Here is a 21,792-nt window from a genome sequence, read left to right as displayed (position 1 = left end):
TCCTCAAGTCCTGTGAATTTCAGTACTATTTCTTTCTTTTCCATTGCTTATTATGAATAATAAATGAAAGCAGCATATTTAGCAATTAGACCTCTTGGGGCTTTTGTGAGAGCAATTTCTTTGAAGGGAACGGGCGGGGAGAAGAGGCCTGACCCTTGCTTTGAGCAATAAATGGAACATGATGAAGGAAAAACAGCGAGTAGGCAATGCCTTTAAGAAATTTCAATTTATGCATAGTTTAATTTCACAATCTCCCCAGCAGGGAAGAGGACTGGCAGAAAAAAGGGAAATGACATTAACGGAACACCAACTATACGTCAAGTACTGTTTAAAACATACTATATATTATTATCGCAATTATTTTCATATCACTCAGAAGTAGATTCCAATAGTTCCATTTTTACAGACAAGCAAGATAAGAATTACAGAAGTTACGTACAGCGGGCGATATTATATAGGTAGTAAGCAGTGCAAAGATTCAAGTTCATGTCTTTAGACTTCAAACACATGCACTTTGCACTAAACATTGCGTAGGGTTCATTAAATTATAGAGCCAAGTACAATCAGCCAGATTTCCCTAACTCGGGACTCCAACTGAACTGCTATGCCAGCATTCTCATTAGTAGGTAGCAGGCTTTTAAACTACTGCCAAATATTTCAGAGAAATGAGTGACCTCAAAGAGGAGCTAACGTACTCAGCCCCCACTGCCTTACATACATTTTTTTAAGCAAGAGTCGATTACCACATTACACCCGAAAACATATTTGTTGTATAACTCATATTTGGAAATAACCATGGGGATTTAACACATACACACACAAGACTGATCCCTGTCCTCGTTATACGTAGAATTTTTATTAAATATCTGCTTATAATATAGAGAGTATGATCATAGTGGCTGTATTTGCATATGGACACTTAAAAGAGGAATCTTGGTTGTCTTTTTCTTATTAAAATTCATTAAACAATTACTTTTACCCATCATCATTTGGCAATTAACAAAATTGCCATCGAAATAAGCTCTTAAAATATAACTTCTAGATACTTAATGATTTAATAGTACTTTTGCTAATAAAGCCCTGGGTCTTATTTGACTAATTAGAATCACTGATTCCAGATTCAATTCAATTGCATCTTGCTAAATATATATGTTTTGCCTCCTCTTTTCTATTTTAAGCTGCTTTGATGGACTTGTTAGCCCACACACATGAATACAGATGAAAAGTCTCCGTGAACTAGAGTCATTTCCAAAAGTTTAATGGACGTAGCCACTGTTTGTGGAACACAATGCCATTACTCTTCTTCAATTTGTGAAAGTTCCAAGTTAAGTGTTTTTGCAGCAATGAGAAATTAGAAATCATTAAACCAAATCATTTCAAAGATACACACGTACATTATTCATGACACATCAAAAATATTTCATTATAGATGTTTTCAATAAATGATAAGATTGAATGATTATTATGCAATGTAAAATAATTATATGCTTGCGATCTCTGCAAGAAAAATGTTTGCCAAAACAAATGGTAGAAATATGTTCTTAATAAAATGCAAACAGGAATGTTAGTAGAGACGCCCAAAATATACGATACTGTAAAATGAGACAATTTTTATTGAATAAATGCCTACCATATACCAGACTTTGCACTAGGCAAATTATATAGGATCTCTTCATTCTTAACAGCCTAAGAACCTAAGAAATAGGTTATAGTCTCTCTGCTTTGTAGATGAGAAAACTGAGTCTCAGAGAAGTTGTGAAACACATAGCTAGTAAGAAGGGAGCTAATATTCGTGTCTAGTCCACTAGAACATGGTACCTTTGCTTTCGCATTTGGCCTTGATGTACATTTTTGTGCTTCTATTTAAATAAGAATATAACTGCAATTCTTGGGAATTCACAGATTTCGTCCTGACTAATGGAACCCCATTGTCAGGGACAGACATAAAAGCGCCCTACAGTGTTCACCTCATCTCCTGTGCTGTCTGCTAGGGTAGCCACTGGCCATGAGTGGCTACTGAGCAATTGAAATGAGGCTAATCCAAATTGAGAGGTGCTGTGAGTGTAAAATATACACTAGATTTAAAGACTTAGTGTGAAAACAAGAATGTAGAATATCTAATTAATATTTTTATATTGCTTTTATGTTGAAATAATATTTTGGATATATTAAGTTAATGAAAACATATTATTCAACTAACTTCACATTTTTTAACATAACTACTAGAAAATGTAAAATTTCACATGTGGATTACTTTTGTGACTTTCATCATACTGCTATTAGATGTCCATGATATCACTGAACTCTTTTGTACCAGCTTTCAGGAAGATCAAAGAAAGCAGTTTGGCTTTTATTTGTTCAGAAAAAAATATATATATACATACACATAAATATACATGTATATATGCACATACATACATATATACATGTATACATATACACACATACAGCCTTCCTTTAAAATGTCAGAGTCCTCTGAACTCACGATGAAGTCACAGTTTTTCAGAATCATTTCACAGTTTGAGTCTAAACAAAGTTGAGCTTTCCACTGTTACCAAGAAAAAAGTGTATACTTTTAGTTTCTGGAGGCAGTTCAAGGTAATCAAGTAGTTTATAGGCATGTTAACTCCATATGAATTTAATTTTCATCGGCTGCATTTGAATGTAAGCATCACAGCTGAGATAGCTATGAAAACATTATTTCACCTCAATTTTTGGGACGCTCCTAGTAATATAATTAAAGTCATTTGGGTTTTTTTTCTTGGGGAAATCTTGCTATTGCATCTATTGCATGCTTTCAATGTATGTTCATTTTGGGAACACATTAACACAAACTCACATTCAAGGTGGTCGCAGCTTCCTTTGTAATGTTATCTCAGATACTCACTACACGGGGTACCTGCTTCAGCCAAATTACGCACCCACAGTCCACCTCTGCAGTCTGCAGGACCCCATCTCCGTCTCATGCCTGGGCCTGCCCATAGTGCTCTCTCTACCACATTCACTATTTGATCCTGCTATGCTCACACTTGGCCTCCTTGTCCTGCAAACTGAAGGGATCTTTCCTTCCTACGAGCCGCAAGTGTGGTTCCAAACTCTTGTGCATCCTGTAAAGAAATCTCAAATGAGATACCCTCAATTGGATGTTTTCTTTACCTTCTCTGCATTCTCATAAAGTTTTGTATATCTCTGCTGACACTTAATTATAGCCTACCTAATATTAGAGTTATTTGAGATACCTTTCCTATTCCCCTTCACCCTATTTAGATATTCTTAAGAGCAGAGATTCTCTTATTTTTTATTAATCAAAATTGAAATACAATACATTAAATATCATAAGGACATAAGAAGAACTCTAGCGTTATTGCTATGTGCCCTTAATTTGATAATTCATATATAATTTGTACCACTTTATAGATACTTTTTAATTTTCCTTGGGAAGTTTTTTTAAAAAAATAACTTTATTCAAGATTTCACAGATTTAAGAACTTATCCCCAATAAGATTGTTTCATTTCTCTTGCATCCCACTTTGTAGTTGTTCAATAAAGTTTGAACTGGTTCAACATTGTGCTCCCTCACTATTTGGATGCTATAAGATTATTTTTTATTATGATCAAAAAATTACTATTCATAAGACCAGACCTGTACATGAGCTAATAGAGCTGCCATCCAAACATCCTACACCGAATGGAACGGAAAGGTTTTTTCAAGGAAATAGATTAGTCTGAGTTATCTGAAATGCTTTTGCCTTAAATGCACACAAGTATATTTATCCCTCAACACAGTCTTGAAATGTTTGTTTTCCTCTCTACTATTCCACATAGTGCTAGAAACATGTCAGGCAAAGAGCCTGTTTAGTTGTCAACCGGGAAACATTTATCTAGAAACTTCCTCTTAGCCAAATTAAAATAATCCCTTTGAAATGCATGGGGAAGTAAAGGCAGAAATGGCAATGTTCCCCATTCCACCCAACATGTTAAAAGCCAGAACAAACAAATCAGTCCATCCTTTCTGAAGCACTTTTGTTTTCATTAATTATGAGATTCAATTTAGATTCCAAAAGAACGGCACTTTTGTTTTCTACACTAAACTCATAGTTTAAATATTAATATGTCATATTATCAATTGACAAAATTTGCTCTTTTGTCATTTTAATAATGTATGCTGCATTTACTTTCATCTCGTACCTCTAATATATTATATGGATTAATGATGCTTGCTATTTCCACTTGTTACAACATTGTCACTGTGTGTATTATATTGAACATCTACCAACTCAACATTCTAATATAATTCTTTAGACAAATAACCAAAAGATACTTTAGGTTAAAAGAGTATATGGACATATTCAATCGTCTAAACTATTTAAATATTTAAACTCAACCATTCAAATTGGAATGTCCATCAGGGTAAAAGAATACAGTAAATAGCATAACCACAGTACTATTTAATAAAAATTGAATAACTCTGTTTTTGATGTTCTTATATTTTTATTAAGAGTGAATTGATATTTATTAAGGATTTAAGTCTGAAGCCAGTCTATAAACAAAGGCATCTTCTCTTATTTTATTGATCTAAGAAGAAGCTAACTAAACAGAGAACTCAGGAACTTGTAAATATACTGAAGATTGGAGAAAATCTGAAAGAGAATTTTATGAGTAAAGGCTTAAAAGATAAGTTTTTATATTCAAAAGTTTTTTTCTTTATGAAAGCAATACATTACTAGGTGTTTTATGTCATTTCTTTTCCATTTCCTTCCTTCCCACCTTCCACTCTGTAAAAACACCAAGCAAACACAAATTAAAACATACCTGTTGGAAGAGGCACGGCTACTTCTTCCTTCATGGAGTGATGGGCTGATAGACAACTCTTTGTAAGCACAATGTCATCTAGCGCAATATCACCACCGTGGCCTTTCCCAACTCTACCTTCAAATTTGAGTTGGAAGTCCTCATCACTGGACAATGATAGTTCTTTGCGATGCCAGAAATTGCCTTGTTCTACAGTGAGGTTAAGTAAGACCTTCGTTTGATTTGAGACTGATACCTGAATCAAGATGAGTGCCCCAATGCCATTTCCATACATGTGATAATGAAAAATTATCTGTAACCAAGAATAGGAATATTATAATTAGTACAATTAATTCCATCCTATTTTCAATTATACCATATTGTCCTCTCCTTTATTTACAGATTGCAGAAGGAAAATTAGATCTGTATGTTCTACTGCTCTGTGAGTACTCTAACACTGAATGAAATTAAGCCAGCCTTAAATCATATGTTGAAGTATACGGAAGATAATAAAAGAAGGATCAAATAGAAATTTATTTGAAAAAATGAGCAGAGTTTCTTTCTGTGACTTCTAAAAGCAGGATTCCTTGATAAACTCTTAAAGTCCACTCAAAGGAATAAACTAACATTAAAAAGTGATTCATTAAATAAGGACTTTTCATGATTAAGAAATAGCAAGGACTAAAGATGGTCATTTTCAATCTCATGAAACTTAAATCATTTTCTTCAAAATAGCAGAGTATTCTATTGCTTACTCCATCATATTCTTGCACTTGAAACACATTTTCAGTTCTACAAGATTCTCAAGGCTCCTCTATATATAGCAAAACTACCAGAACAGCAATTACCCCAAATTTTACTTGAAATGCTAGAAACATACTTTAGAAGAGCAGCCCTGAGGGTTTTTGCTCTGAATAAAAATTAATAAAAGTATTTTCAGGGATAACAATTCAACGTTTCAAAGACAGAGTTTACCAGATTGTTAATGATTGTTATGCAGAAGGGGAAAGACAGGGAAAATTCTAGGAGAAATAACAGTACAGGTTAGGAGCAACAGGAATTCAGAGCATTTTTCAACATTTGTCTTGTCATTTGTATGAATGAGGGAAAACAGTAATGGTGGGTGATCTTCACACAGGAAAAAGACATTTCGGAAAGACTAGCAGTCATGGATATTATACTCTAGAGAAAGAAAAAGGAACATGTTTAAAGGGTAAAGAATGTGATTAAACAGTTTATGCAATGCACACTTTAGAGAGCATCAAGAATAGGTAAGCCGTGTGAAGTGACGCTACTCAAATTTCCTAGCTGATGAAACTTTCAGGTATTATTCTACAACCCAAAAATGTTTCTTCCATTGATTAACCAATTAATGTTGGAAAACATGAGCTCTATGACCACTGTGATGTATCTGGGGACTGGTGAAACCTAGATTACTGAGTGGAGCAAGAAACAAAAGGGCCTGGGGCAGCCTCTTGCACAGCATCAAGAAACACGTGAGGAAATGATCTGATGTGCATAGCACACATCTGTTTGGCTCCCTTGCAGTCACAGACACAGTCTGCCCAGTGTTCTGCCTTGTTTTATCTTCTTATTTGTGCAGCAAACATGAGGCATATATATATATTTTTTTTTTTTGCTTGTTTGTTTGTTTTTGCTGAGGAAGATTTGCTCTGAGCTAACATCCATTGCCAATCCTCCTCTTTTTGCTTGAAGATTTGCCCTAAGCCAACATCCTTTGCAAACCTTTCTCTGTTTTGTATGTGGGCCACTGCCACAGCATGGCCACCGACCAGCAGTGTAGGTCCATGCCCAGGAACTGAACCTAGGCCGCCGAGTGGAGCACACCAAACTTAACCACTAGGCCACTGGGGCTGTTCCAAGGCATATGTTTTACGTCACAGTAAATACTTCCTTATCTTCTTGAGGCGATTTTCTGAACGATACCATTAGGTTAACAGGCAAACAAACATATAAACACCTCCATTTCTACAGAGAACACTTGATGACAGCATAACCGAATCACAGGGCAACCTGAGTGAATAAAAATCTACGAAGTATTGAATTCTTCTAAAGAGGCATTTTTACTGGAAATTTCAGAGTCACTCAGAGGTTTGATCTCTTCCCTCATCAGTCTTTGTCTGCGTCCCTCTCACCGCCCATCTCTCAAAAGGAAGAAAAATCTCCAATTTGATTTTTTCTGCTTGAAGGTATTCCACAAGGTCAAGTGACAGAGAGGATTTTCATGAAAATTTGAGCGGTCACTCTGCTTACCTGATAAACGTATTTTTTATATGAGAGACCCAATCATTCCCAGCATGACCTTTCCTTACATCTTTGTATTCAATCTATATCATAAATATTCAGAAAATGAATCATTCATCATTAATTTTTTGACATTTCTTCTAGGCATACTTCATTATTCTCACACAGATGTTTAAAACAGTAGGGACTACAGTTCTGGGACCAAGGAAAAACAGAGATGGATGAAATCCTTAGTTACAGTATGAAAAAAAGTCTCTTGAACATTTTCAGAGGAAGTGTCTAAATAGAAAAACTTAGAAGTCAGCTGGAATTTTATATATTTCATGTTTAATTTTTAATTAGCTTTCTTAGAACTAATTCACAATTTTCAGAATATCTATGGATATATATAGAGAGATTTTACATAGATTCAACATATGTAAAATCTGGTGTGTTTGGGCTTTATTTTTGAGAAAGTATCAAGTAATTTGGAAGACAGCAAAAACAGACAAAATATATTTGATTAATACTCAGTTTTTTTCCAAATTAATTAAAACTTAATGTAATTCTGTATGATTTTTATATCCCTTCTGGACTGCTGACTGACTTATGGCTTAAAACTCTGATCTGATCATGTCACTTTCTTGCAGAAAATCCTATCAAATGTGCCTGAGGAGATAAGAGAGATGAGATCACTCACTGAGAGTTAAACTATGAAATCAACTTAACATGAGACAGAAAAACTCCTAAGACAAACTGAGAGTTTAACATGTCTTAAGACTGTGACTGTGCTAGGATGTGACAGCTGGTCAGTATGAAACAGAAAAACAAGCATCTGTGTAGGTACAGGTACAATTGGGCAGCCTTTGAGCAAAGATTTGACATGTCTCCTTTCGGGGGTTAGGGCTCTCTCTTGTGGAGACAGGTACACAAGAATATTATAATTTTTATTTTATTTTATTTTTTTTTGGTGAGGAAGATCAGCCCTGAGCTAACATCCATGCTAACCCTCCTCTTTTTGCTGAGGAAGACCGGCTCTGAGCTAACATCCATTGCCAATCCTCCTCCTTTTTTTTTTTTTTTTTTTTTGCCCCAAAGCCCCAGTAGATAGCTGTATGTCATAGTTGCACATCCTTCCAGTTGCTGCATGTGGGACGCGGCCTCAGCACGGCCGGAGAAGCGGTGCGTCGGTGCGCGCCCGGCATCCAAACCCGGGCCGCCAGTAGCGGAGCGCGCACTTAACCGCTAAGCCACGGGGCCGGCCCAGAATATTATAATTTGAAGATAATAAAGATATAAATTATGTTTTTATCTCCCAGTCTGATTCTTTGATCAGCTAGCATCTTTCTGGACGTAATTTACTTTCTCTTCAGTGCTCAAACTTTGGGGAACACACCAGTCAGAATACATGTATTCAGATCTTATGGAGATTGCATTTCTCAGTGTAAATATAAATAAATAGCACATTTATTTATGTATCAACCTCTCATAAGCAAGATTCTTGTGAAGTCATCTTTGACTGCTTCATTTATGTTATATGTAAAGCTGAATTTAGTTCCCAGCCTAGCTGACTCAAATCCTTTGTGGAATAAAAATAATCAAGCAAACAATAAATAAAAGAAAGTGGGAGACCCCACCAATACATAGTCATCATATGAGGGTGTTTGTCCCAAAGATCCATACAGCCTTATCTACACTTTTAATACTCTACAAACATTTTCTTCAAATTTCCACAGAATAAAAATCAAACCATCTTCTCTTCCTGCCTATTTTTAGGGCCAAGTTCAGTCCTTCTTTTTCCATGAAGGACTTCTTCAACGTTTTATTGTGGCTCCAATTACCTCTAACATTAATTCTTGGAAATATTTAACTATATACCACTTGTTGTTTAATTTTTTTTTTTCTGATGGTGAAATTCCTATAATTCCAATAATTCCAAACTTCTTGAGTGGAAGCAACTGGTATTTTACTTCTTTTGTATTATCCATGGTATGGATAATAACCATGAAATTTTCTAATGGTTTCCAAAATTCCAATATCTATAGAATTTACCCATAGGATAAATTCTTCCAAGAGTTCTAACAATCATTCCCTTTTATCCTTACTTCAGCTTTTCCCTCCCCGACATGTCCCAAGTTGAATAAATTCAAACTCATCTTTGGTCTGGTCCTGGCCATCCCATTTTCTGTATTTGACTCTGTCTATCAGAAGTTGCTTGTAATATATCTGTTTTTTTCATACCTTGCAGTTTTTGCTTCTTCTACTTATAACTGGGCTTGAAATTCTGGCTGTTCTCATGGGCTGCTGAGGGAACAAGCTCTTTATAAAGATGTAATGACCAGATGAATTTCGCAAGGTGTGATCAGCAGCTGGCTCTGTGCCTGTGGTGGGGATGCTGCTAGGTTTCAGATTCCAGTCAAAGTCGTCATCCTGCTCCTGCTCCCAGGAACAAAGATCAAATTCAAAATCACAGCGCCCACTGGAGGTACCTGGAAAACATTTCCCAATTTATGGTAGAGAGAAAAAGGAAATTAGCTAACTTTAAGGCATGCAATCCAAAATTACAGTGATCTTGCCATATCATGCAGTATTCAAAACTTTACAGTATTACCCTGACAGCAACATTAAAATAAAATGTTTTCGTTTGTTACACACAGCTATTTCCATGGCTTATGTAAGTTTATTTCTCCACAAATAAACTGGTCCCAGTCTCAAAAATCAATGAGAAAATATTTTAGCATTACACACATTTCCTCCTCCAAACATATATTTGATGAACATAATTTATTTCTTCTCTCTTCTCATCTTAGCTTCTCAGGTCTTGGTAGGGAATTTAGAAAGTTTATTATTCTGCAAAACAATTTGGCTTGGGAAATGCTGCCTAAAGCAAAAATTATTAGTCATTGTAATTATTTTTTAAACACATCCTCACTTTAGAGATAAGGAAATTGTGTAACAAAAGTAAGGTAAAAAGTATAATAATTTGAATTAATTTTTATTATAATATGTTGTAGAAATTAAATATGTTAAGTTGAATTAAATACCAACCATCTCCCAGGTGTTTTTAAAATATTTTATCACTAACATTGCTTAAGTTTCTTTTTTCCATTTCCAGGATAGTAAGAATTATTGAGTTCACTTATATCCTTACTGATTTTCTGCCCACTGGATCTATCCATTTCTGATAGAGGCGTGTGGAAAACTCAAGCTATGAGAGTGGATTCATCTATTCTCCTTGCAATTCTATTAGTTTTTGTCTCATGTAGTTTGACATTCTGCTGTTAGGCACATACGCATTAGGGCTTGTCATGCCTTCTTGAAGAATTGACCCCTTTATCGTTATGCAATGCCCTTATTTATTCCTGATAACGTTCCTTCCTTTGAAGTCTGCTCCATCTGAAATTAATATAGCTACTCCTGCCTTCTTTTGTTTAGGTTAAGCATGGTACCTATTTCTCCATTGATTTGCCTTTAATCTATAAATGTCTTTATATTTAAAATGGGTTTCTTGCAGACAACATACAGTTGGGTCTTGTTTTTTGATCCACTCCAACACCTGTCTTTTAAGTGGTGCATTTAGACCACTGATGTTTAAAGGGATTACGGAGATAGCTGGATTAATATCGACCATGTGTGTTACTGTTTCCTCCCTCTTGCCCTTGTTCTTTGTTCCTATTCTTGTCTTCTGCTGTTTTTCTGCCTTTTGTGATTTTCATTGAGCATTTTATATGATTCCAGTTTCTCTCCTTTCTTAGCTGCAGTCACACTTCTTACACTTCTTGTCTTTACTTTTTTTAGTGGTTGCCCTAGAGTTTACATTTTACATTTACGAATACTCCAAGCTCACATTCAAGTAAGACTATAGCCCTTCCTGGGTGTTGTGAGTACCTTATAATAACAAAATGATACTAATTCTTCCCTCCCATTCCTTGTATCATTGCTGCCATTCATTTCATTTACATATGAGCATAAAGAAGCATACATGATTGAATACATTGTTGGTGTTTTTATTTTGAACAAAATGTTATCGATTAGACAATTAAGAATAAGAAAAATAAAAGTTTTCATTTTACCTTTGCTTATTCCTTCTTCAAGTTCTCCTTCCTTTATGCAGATCTGAGTTTCTGACCTATATTATTTTCCCTCTCTCTACAAAACTTCTTTTAACATTTCTTGCAAGGTAGGACTACTTACAAAAAATTCCCTCAATTTTTGTTTGTCTGAGAAAGTCTTTATTTCTTCTTCACTTTTGAAGGATAATTTTGCAGGATACAGAATTCTGGGTTAGTGGGTTTTTCCCTCTACACTTATTTTCTTTTTTTGTGAGGAAGATTAGCCCTGAGCTAACATCCGATGCCAATCCTCCTCTTTTTGCTGAGGAAGATTGGCCCTGGGCTAACATCCATGCCCATCTTCCTCTACTTTATATGGGACGTTGCCACAGCATGGCTTGACAAGCAGTACGTCAGTCCACGTCAGAGTCCAAACCTACAAACCCCAGGTGGCGGAAGCAGAGCAGAGGAACTTAGTCACTACACCACCAGGCTGGCCCCAACTCCCCCTCCCTCAACACTTTGAACGTTTCATTCCATTCTCTTCTTGCCTGCATGGTTTCTGAGGACAAGTCAGATGTAATTCTTACCTTTGTTCCTCTATAGGTAAGGTGTTTTTTTCCTCTGCCTTCTTTCAGGATTTTTCTTTACTTTAGGTATTCCCATTACCCATATGTCACACCTTTAGTAGTTGTCCTAAAGACCTGAGACATTCTGTTCTGTTTCTCTCAGTCTTTGTTCTCTTTGCCTTTCAGTTTTGGAGGTTTCTATTGGTCTATCCTCCAGGACACATGTCTTTCCTCAGCTGTGTCCAGGCTACAAACAACCCCATCAAAGGCATTCTTCATTTCTGTTACAGTGTTTTTGATCTCTAGCATTTCTTTTTGGTTCTTTCTTAGTATTTGCACCTCTCTACCTACACTGCCCATCTGTTTTTGCATGCTGCCTACTTTATCCATTAGAGGGCTTAGCATATTAATTATAGTTGTTCTAAATTCCTCATCTGATAATTCCGACATGCCTAGCGTGTCTGGTTCTGATGCTTGCTCCGTCTCTTCAAATTATGTTTTTTGCCTTTCAGTAGGCCTTGTAATTTTTTCTTGATAGCAGACATTATGTACTGGGTAAAAGAAACTGCTGTAAATAGGCCGTTAATAATGTAGGGTGAGGGGAAGTATTCTACAGTTCTACGGTTAGGTCGCAGTCTTTTTGTGAGCCTATGCTTCTGGACTATGAACTTCACAAGTGTATCTCAGTTTCTATCTCCCCTCTTTAGTGGAACAGGATGGCTAGAGGGAGCTAGCATTGGGTATTTCCCATCCACCAGGTCAGTTAGGTTCTGATAATACCCTTCCAGTTTGGGCTTCAGTTAACTAGTTTCTCCTAAGGGCAGGCCTTGTTAAGTAGAACAGAGTGCTCTGGTATATTTCAAAATGGTTCCTTTTCCCCTCTTCCTGCTGGAAGAATGAGGGGACTTTTCTCCAATGTTTACTGGGGAACCTGTTTGAACTCCTGGAGGTAAATCTCACAATACTCTGGGGGTCTTTCTATGACTGGATCTCACTGGACTCTTTAACTCTCGGACATGGCCACACTGAGCCTCCAGCAATTCATCCATTACAATTACAGTTCAGGTTTTCCTAACCCAGCGCTGGTTCCTGCAGTGGTTTCTGCTCGTGAGTCTCTGCTCCGGTAAGCTATGACAACCTGTGTTCACCTGTCTGTCTCTCCAATCTTGAGGGCAGCTGTTTTCTCTGTGTCCTCCTCTCTCTTACAGATCCAAAAAGAGTTGTTGACTTTTCAGCTTTTTTCTTGTTATTAGGACAACAAGTGGTTGGTGACTTCCAAGGTCCTCACACACAGAATCGGATAGTAGGAATCTTTTTATAATTCCGCTAGTAAGTTATAAAATTAACAATGTTAGTGAAGATGTTATAAAACCTGAGCATGTGTTATTAAGTGCTCATACCTTATAAAATTATATGTTTAGGATACTTTTCATATTCTTTATTTTTTAAGTAAATATGCATAATTCAGCATAAAACTAATGAATGATTAATTTAACCATAAGTTATAAAATATTCTATTTAGAATTCTTTGATAACAATAATTCTTTTTTGTGTGTGTGTGAGGAAGATCAGCCCCGTGCTAACATCTGCCAATCCTCCTCTTTTTTTGCTGAGGAAGACTGGCCCTGGGCTAACATCCATGCCCATCTTCCTCCACTTTATATGGGACGCCGCTACTGCATGGCTTGCCAAGCGGTGCGTCAGTGCGCGCCCGGGATCCAAACTGGTGAACCCCAGGCCGCCGCAGTGCAGCGTGCGCACTTAACCACTTGCGCCACCAGGCCGGCCCCTACAATAATTCTTTATTAAGTTCCATTTGAATACTACAACTGAAAATGAAAATCTGTAAAATCAAAATTATATGTGAGATGGTGTCCAAAATCTAAAAATTCTTGAGAAGAACCAAAGTTGCAACATGTCAGTATGTATTTAAAGATTTCTCTCTTAAAGAAAGCTCATTTGAATAATTGCTCAAATATTTTTAGGCAATTATATCTAAATGAGAGTAGAAATGATTCTGCCACCAAAACTCTCAGGTACCTGCTCTTCAGTGCCAAAGGAAGGCAGGTAAACGTCCTGGCAGAACCACAGCAATTTCTGGACAAAGAATCTGTTCCTATTATATAGGACTCTTGAAGACTTTCCAAATTGTGCTAGGCATCAAAACTTTGTTTTTACTTTGTGGAGACATTCTTATAGTTAGCGCAGGTCATATAGAATTGTCTAAATAACAAAACAAATTCTATGCTCTTTGTTCATTATTTCTATACCATTTTTGGAGTGAAGACTACTAAGATGAAAGTTAACTTTATCTAACTCCTTGCACGGAACTTGCCCAACAATGAAGAATGCCTTAAAATAATCATATGTAGTTTTTGAAAGAACTAAAAAATGGTAAATTTAAGAAACCCTCAGGACTAATATGCTCTTTAAAATAGTTTAATTTAACTGTCAGGCTAATGCTGACTTCTAATATTTTCAATGATAGAGAAAATTTTTCTGTCATAATTTCTGTCACCATATAAACAGGATGACATTTTCTACCCACTTGCTAATTCAGTTTTGAAATAACATTTGAAACTTATTTTGGTAATTTACTTTTTCCTAGAACAGACTGTAATACTTATAACCTCTTTTAGTTCAGAATACTAAAGTTCTCTTAAGCATCCTTTCAGAGAGAGGGCTGGGAAGTAAATCTCACTAAAATAATAAGGAACCCAAACTCAGCATCTTGTTTAGAATCTGAACTGTTGTCTTGGTTAAGAACTATAAAATGAAGTAACTAATTCAGTTGCCCTTGTGTTGGAAAATTTAGTAGCCCACGAGGACCAGATTACCATACAGACCAGAATCTAGACAGGCCATTTGTATAAGGGAATGATGTGTGCAGTTAAAAAACAGATTTGATTTGCTTAAAAAAATCATACAAATACTGCTACATGACTCTATAATGTAAATTATCTTTTGCTTTTGATATTTACTATAGTTTTGAAGATATATTTCCTTGGAAAGTTTAATTCTAAAATATCAGTGGGGAAAACACAACAGGCAGGCATAAGTTGTTTGAATTTCGTATCACTGTGGTGAGAGGGAACAACTTATAATTTCATATTCCGCTATTTCCCATAGGTGCCAGGTGAGAAAAGCAGCAAACAGCCTTCTGTGCAGATGCGAATTCCTGGCATTTCATGGAGCAATTAATGCTGGTGCCAGACAGGTGTGCCATCAGGAAGAAAACGAACAGCTTTGTCTACAGCTGTATCATCAATCAAGCCAGTTGCTACCTTTCTAAATGCTACAATTTTTCCATCAATCAATATCTTTATAAGTATACAATATCTGTTTCATTTTAAAAGGACTTAATTTTGAAAGAACACACCCTAATTCCATTTAAGATCCTATAATCAAATTCCTAAAATTAAGATCTCACTATTCTTTTCATTTATTCATTCAATGTAAATATATTGAGCATATTCTAACAATAAAGCACATTTAGGAAAATGGAAAAGTGACTGGAAAGGGGGCTACAGCGCATTGAAGATAACATGTGTCAGAGCCTGAGCATTCTCCTGATTACGTTATTTCATTTAATTCCCACAACATCTCTATATGATAGTTATGCTTATTTTGGTTGATGAGAAAGCTGGAGTTCAGAGTTAAAGTACTTGGCTTAGTGTTACACTATAAGTAGCAGAGCTACGAGTTGAAGAATGAAGTGACAGGGCCCCTGTACCACTACTCCCCTTGATAACGTGGTGTGCAGTGGTCGGGGGTGGGGCTGCAATAGAATAAATCGACAACTACTACAGGATAAGAAGATGTAGGTGTCTATAAGGAAGAGCTCTTCCTCTGCGGGCAGGCAGCTACACGAAGATGGCAGTCATCCAGTTTGGCTTGATTCTTCTTGAGATAGCATGGTGCACTTCCTCACTTCTTTAACTGTTCATCTAAATATGAATGTCCTATGGATGTCAATTTATCATCCAAAGGAAGAAGGTTCTGAGTCAAATAAATATGATGAATCCTATAAATCATACCCCTCTTTGGGAGATTTAAAAATATACTAACATATTAAAGGATCAGAATTTCCACAATATAGAAACTATTTCTTTATACAACAAAGTATATTTCCAACTTATTTGACTAAGGAACTTATTTATTTACTTACTTATTTAGTAGAACTCTGAATATCTTGTAGATTACTACTCTAGTGATGCACAGGACAAGTTTTACCAACCCTGATATTAAAACAAACAAGCAAAAAGCATAATTAGAGAAGTTAGTTTCCAGTTCTGAGAGGGGCACTATCTTAGCTGTGTGGCTTGGAGATTTTATTAGTTTCTTATGGCTGCTGTAACACAGCATGACAAAGGGTAGCTTTAAACAACAGAAACTTATTCACTCACAGTTGCTAAGGCTAGAAGCCTGAAATCAAGGTGTCAGCAGGGCCCTGCTCTCCGTGAGGGCTCCAGGGGAGAATCCTTCCTTCCATCTTTGTAGCTTCTGTTGTTTACTGGCAATCTGAGCGTTCCTTGGCTTGTAGACACATCCCTCCAATCATATGGCATTCTCCTTGTGTGTCCTCAAATCATCTTCCCTCTGGGTGTCTGTGTCCATGTCTCCTTCTTCTTAAAAGGATGCCGGTCATTGGGTTAGGGCCCACCTTAATCCAGTGTGACGTCATTTTAACTCATTATATCTGCAATGACTCTATTTCCAGCTAAGGTCACATTCACAGGTTCTAGGTGGACATGAGTTTTGGGGGGTACTGGACCAACCCAGCACTGGAATATCTACTGCATTTTAAGGTAAATTTCTTGGGCTTTTGAGGTATAAAAGCATATCATTAGAAAATATTTCGTTATTTTATTTCATTTTATGTCTTACATATTGACCAGAACCACAAAAAGAGTATTAAATAATAATATTAGCAGTAGATATTCTTGACATGATCTTGATTTTAATGAAAATACTTCCATTGTTTCCTTCTTTAATTTGATAGATCATCTTTAACATGTTAAAGTAATATCATTCCATATATAAGAAATGGTTGTTAAATTTAACCAAATATTTTCAGTACCTATCAGTTTGTTATGATTTATTTTCAGTGATTTCCTTGGTTACATTAACAGTTTGTTACTTTAAAACATTATTAAAATGTTGTAAGATCCTCATCTCACAGTGTATAATTATTATATTACTGAATTTAATTTGCTAGCATTTTAAGTTTCTGCACATTTATATTCAGAGGGAATTAGAACTATGGTTTTCTTACTTTTTCTAATTTTTGGAGGCTTCATTATCAGTGACATATTAGCTTCATAAAATAAATTCTATCATTTCAGATGATTGAATAGTTTCTTTGGGCATTATCAGTTCACTAAAATTTGATAGAATTCAGCAGTATCTATCCCAGGAGACAAAATTGGAGGACATTTGTTGATATCCTTATTTGATAGTTAATGGTCTATTCAGGTTTTCTCCTTCGTTAGTTAATTTTGGTAATTTTTCTCCTAGAAAATTAACAGTTTCTTTGACATTTTCAAATAATCACAGTCTCCATATGCTTATTATTTCCCCTTTAGCAAGCCAACATTTATGTAATTGTGTTTTTCCTCCCTTTTTAAAACCAAAAATTGGTGGAGTTTTGTCTATTTTGTCTACTTTTAAAAATAACATACTCTTGCATTTATCATTTCAATTGTTTTTCTTTTTTCCAAATTAGTACCTTTTTCTCCAGATTTTCTTAATATTACATTATTTTTTGAAATAATTTCAAGCTTACAGAAAAGTTGCAAGAATAGTATATCTCCCATCTTCTCTTTAAACAAATTCACAAATGTTTGTCTTTTCCCCATTGCTCTATCTGTATATGAATATGCATATCTACATATGCATTTTTCAGAAGCATTTGAAATTATATTGGAGATTTTGTGCCATTTTATGCACAAACACTTTCATGTTTCTTTCCTATAAACAAGGATGTTTAACTACAGCAAAAGCACAAAACCAGAAAATTTGACAATAATATAATACCAGTATCCAATCCACAGTCCATATTTATATTTGTCAATTCTTCTACTTACATCCTTGATAGCTATGTTTCCCCCTGGTGTAGGATCCAATCCATTATCACACATTGCATTTAGTTGTCATGAATCTTTAGTCTCTTATATGCAAGAGTTTGTCATCCTTTCTTTTCCTCCTTAGTCTCACTATATTACATGAGGACAAGCCAGTTATCTCAGAAAGTACTTGAATTTGGGTTTGAGGAATCCTTAGGATTAGATTCAGGTCATGCATTTTAGCAGAAATATTACAGAATAATCATGGATCCTTCTCAGTCCACCGTATCAGGAGGCATGATATTGATTTCTCCTAAAATCCTTGATGTTTACTTTTAACAACTGGCTAAGGTAGAGTCAGTCACATCTCTCCACCATAAGGTAATTATTTTTTCTTAAATAATTATTAATTTTTATGCAAATATATGTGACTATGAAAACATGCTGCCCTCATCAAACATTCAGCAACTAGTTGTAGTTCCCACTGATGATTTTTCTTTCTTTCCTTTCTTCCTTCATGGTAAGGACACTTAACATGAGATCAACCCTCAACAAATTTTAAGTCTACAATGCAGTATCGTTAACTATAGGCACCTGTTGTACAGCAAATCTCTAGAACTTTTTCATCTTGCATAACTGAAACTTTATACCCATTGAACGGCAACTTCTTATTTCCCCCTCTCCCTAGCTCCTGGCAAACACCACTGTACTCTCTGCTTCTATGAGTCTGACTATTTTAGATACCTCATATAAGTGGAATCATATGGTATCTGTCCTTCTGTAACTGGTTTATTTCATTTAGCATATTCCAGGTTCATCCATGTTGTCATATATGGCAGGTTTTCCTTTTTTATGGCTGAATAATATTCCATTGCATGTATATACCACCTCTTCTTTATCCATTCATCCATCAATGTACATTTAGATTGTTTCCATATCTTGGCTATTGTGAATAATGCTGCAATGTACACGGGAGTGCAGCTATCTCTTCAAGATCCTGATTCCAATTCTTTTGCATACACACCCAGAAGTGGGATTGCTGATTCATGTGGTCCACTGATGATTTTCTAACATCTTCATTCCATATAAGTTGATGTTCTACCATGAAAAAGAGTTTTGCCTTTGCCCTATTTGTTTACTTGTTTATGCATTTATATTACTACGGCCTCCTAGATTTGTATTTCATCCAAAGTGTTATAATCTATTCTGATTATTTATTCTGATTATCAAATTATTCCAGATTAGGCTAATAGGAGCCCCTATAAACTGTCTTCTATGAACTTTTCAAATGTGCCTACCATTCGTTGATCACATCCTTTTTTCTTGCACAACAAAATATTCCAAACTCAACTTGTATTTTGTCTCTTCTCCAGACTTGATATCGGCCTTTGCTCTAAAGATCCCTGGTTTTTTCTAGTGGAGAATGATATTTTAAATACCAAGATCATTTTTAGTAACATGTCATTGCTTCTAGGCCTTCTCAGTGGACATAGCTATGAAATATATATATATATATATATATGTATGGGTACACATGTGTCCATATATATTTCTATGTCTGTTTGTCTATCTATCTGTCTGTCTACCTATCCATCCAACCACCCATCCATCCATCCATACATCCATACATCCATACATCCATTCAACTAGCTACCTACCCACATATTCATCTATCCATCCACCCATCCATCCATCCACCATGAATTTATATGGATACCACCAATTTTAATCCAACATCACATTTTCCTATTTGTCACTCTAATCTACAACAGAAATAGCTCAGTACCAATTTTAATCAATCTTTGTATTTAACTGCTCAAATCTAGAATATGCAGAAGGCATTCTAATCAGAAGTGCCAACCTACATCACTATTAAAAGCAAGCCAACTAATTAGAACTTGATATTTGTTCATAGTTTTTTAAGGTAAAATTTAAATAAAGTGCATGTGTCACAATCTGATGTTTTGACAAACGCATGCACACATACCACAAATATAGAACATTTACATCACCCTAGAAAGTTCTCTCATGTTCCTTTCCATTGCATGTCTGTATATTCAGCATATACCTGTCCATTTCTACAAAGAGACCTTCTGGGATTTCAGATAGGATCATATTGAAACTATAAGTAAAATTGGGAAGAAATCGCATGTTAATGGTATTGGGTCTTCCAATTTATGAACATGGTAAATCTCTCCATTTATTTAGGTCTTTCCTAAATTCTCTTGACAATATTTTGCAGTTTCTAGTGTAGAGGTCTTGCACATCTTTTATTAAATGTATTCCCAAGTACTTTATTTTTTTGACACTATTATAAATAAAATTATTTTCTAATTTTAATTTCTAACTCTTTGCTAATTTGCACAATTGATTTCTGTCTATTGCCCTTGTATCCTGCAACCTTATAAAATTTACTTAAGAGTTCTAATAGTTGCCTTATAGATTGCTTAGAATTTTTTATGTAGACAACTGATTAATTTATATGCCTTTATACTTTTTCTTTTCAACTCTATATGCTTGTCTTTTCTTACCTTATTGCACAAACTAGGACTTTCAGGACAATTGTTAAATAAAAGGGGTGCTTTTGGACTACATTACCCTGTTTCCAGTCTTAAGGTGAAAGAATTCAATATTTCACATTTAAGTATGATACTAACTATATGTTCTTCACAGCTCTCCTGTCTCAGTTTGAGGAAGCTCCCTTCTATTCCTAGTTTACATCAAGTTTTATCATGAAGGAGTGGTGAATTTTATCCATGCCTTTCCTGCACCTAAATGAGAAGATCATGTGATTTTCTCCTCTGTTCTGTTAAGGTGGTAAGTTACATTATTTGATTTTTGAACATTAAGTCAAACACATTCCTAGATAATATGTATTGTTAAAGATTTCGCATCGATGTTCACGGGAGATATTGGTCTCTAAATTTCTTTTCTTGTAGTTGCTGGTCTGGACTGGTATTGGCATTATACTGGCATCCTCAAGACAATTGGGAAGTACTCCCTTTTCCTTACATCCTGAAAGAGTCTGTGTAAGTTGATATTATTTCATGCTTAAAAGCTTAATAGATTTCACCAATGAAGCCATCTGAGGTTAAAGTTGGGTTCGTGGAAAATGTTGTATTATGAATTCAATGTCTGTAATAGATATAGCTTATTAAGATTTGTTTCAATTATAAGTTGTTTTTAAAGGTATTTGCTCATTTCTTCCAAGCTGTTGAATTTTTTTTGAATAAAGTTATTATTCACAATAGTTATTCCTCAGTATTATTTTAATGTCAGTAGAGATTGTGGTGATATTTGCTCTTTCATCCCTGACATTAGTAAGTTATATTTTCTCCCTTTAATTTTGATCAGTTTAGTTATTGCTTTATTAAATTTATTAATCTTTCAGAGAAACAATTTTTGGCCTTTTTAATATTCTCCTATTGTTTAATATTTACTCGTTTTTATTTTTTTCTTCTGCATAATTGCTTCATGTTTAATTTCTTTGTTTTTCAATCTTCCTAAGTTGGAAGTTTAGATAATTGATTTTAAATCTTCTTCATTTGTAATATAAATACTTAATACTATGTATTTCCTTTTAACTACTGATTTAGCAATAATTGTAACCATATTTTATTCATCATGAATTTTAATTATCATTCATTTTGAAATACTTTCATTTCTCTTGTGATTTCTTCTTTGGATGCATGAGTTATTTTTCTGTCACTGTCAAAAAGTTGTAGATTTTATAAATATATATTATTACTATTGATATATAACATTTATGGTGTGATCAGATAACATACACTGTAATATTTAGTCCTTTGATATTTATTAAGATTTTTTATATTTATTGAGACATTGCCCCAGCATGTGGTCATTTTTGCTGAACATTCCACTCACATTTGAAAACAATTTGTAGACTGAGGATCTAGGGTGTGGTTTTCTCTAAACAGCTAAATTAGCTCAGGGTGGTTCCTAGTGTAATTCAGATTTCTTATATTCTTAACGAATATTCTGTCTAGTTCTAAGAATTAATAACAGAGAGGTAATCAAATCTCTGACTATAATTGTGAATTTTTCTATTTT

At 35.0% G+C, this 21,792-nt stretch overlaps 1 protein-coding gene across 8 annotated transcripts in view; it reads right to left on the bottom strand.

Moving 5' to 3' along the window:
• MALRD1 (MAM and LDL receptor class A domain containing 1) overlaps positions 1 to 21,792 on the bottom strand; it is an 847,485-nt gene that overhangs the window by 357,668 nt on the left and 468,025 nt on the right. For all 8 annotated transcript variants that reach the window (XM_058532519.1, XM_058532517.1, XM_058532520.1 and 5 more), the window contains 2 exons: positions 9,277 to 9,524; positions 4,813 to 5,104 (listed from right to left, as the gene is read on the bottom strand). In XM_058532519.1, the coding sequence (XP_058388502.1) occupies positions 4,813 to 5,104; positions 9,277 to 9,524 (540 nt within the window). The remainder of the gene's footprint in view (positions 1 to 4,812; positions 5,105 to 9,276; positions 9,525 to 21,792) is intronic.

This window comes from Diceros bicornis, chromosome 36 (genome assembly GCF_020826845.1).
Source record: "Diceros bicornis minor isolate mBicDic1 chromosome 36, mDicBic1.mat.cur, whole genome shotgun sequence".
Taxonomy (NCBI): Eukaryota; Metazoa; Chordata; class Mammalia; order Perissodactyla; family Rhinocerotidae; genus Diceros; species Diceros bicornis.
This window is presented reverse-complemented; position numbering and strand designations above follow the sequence as displayed.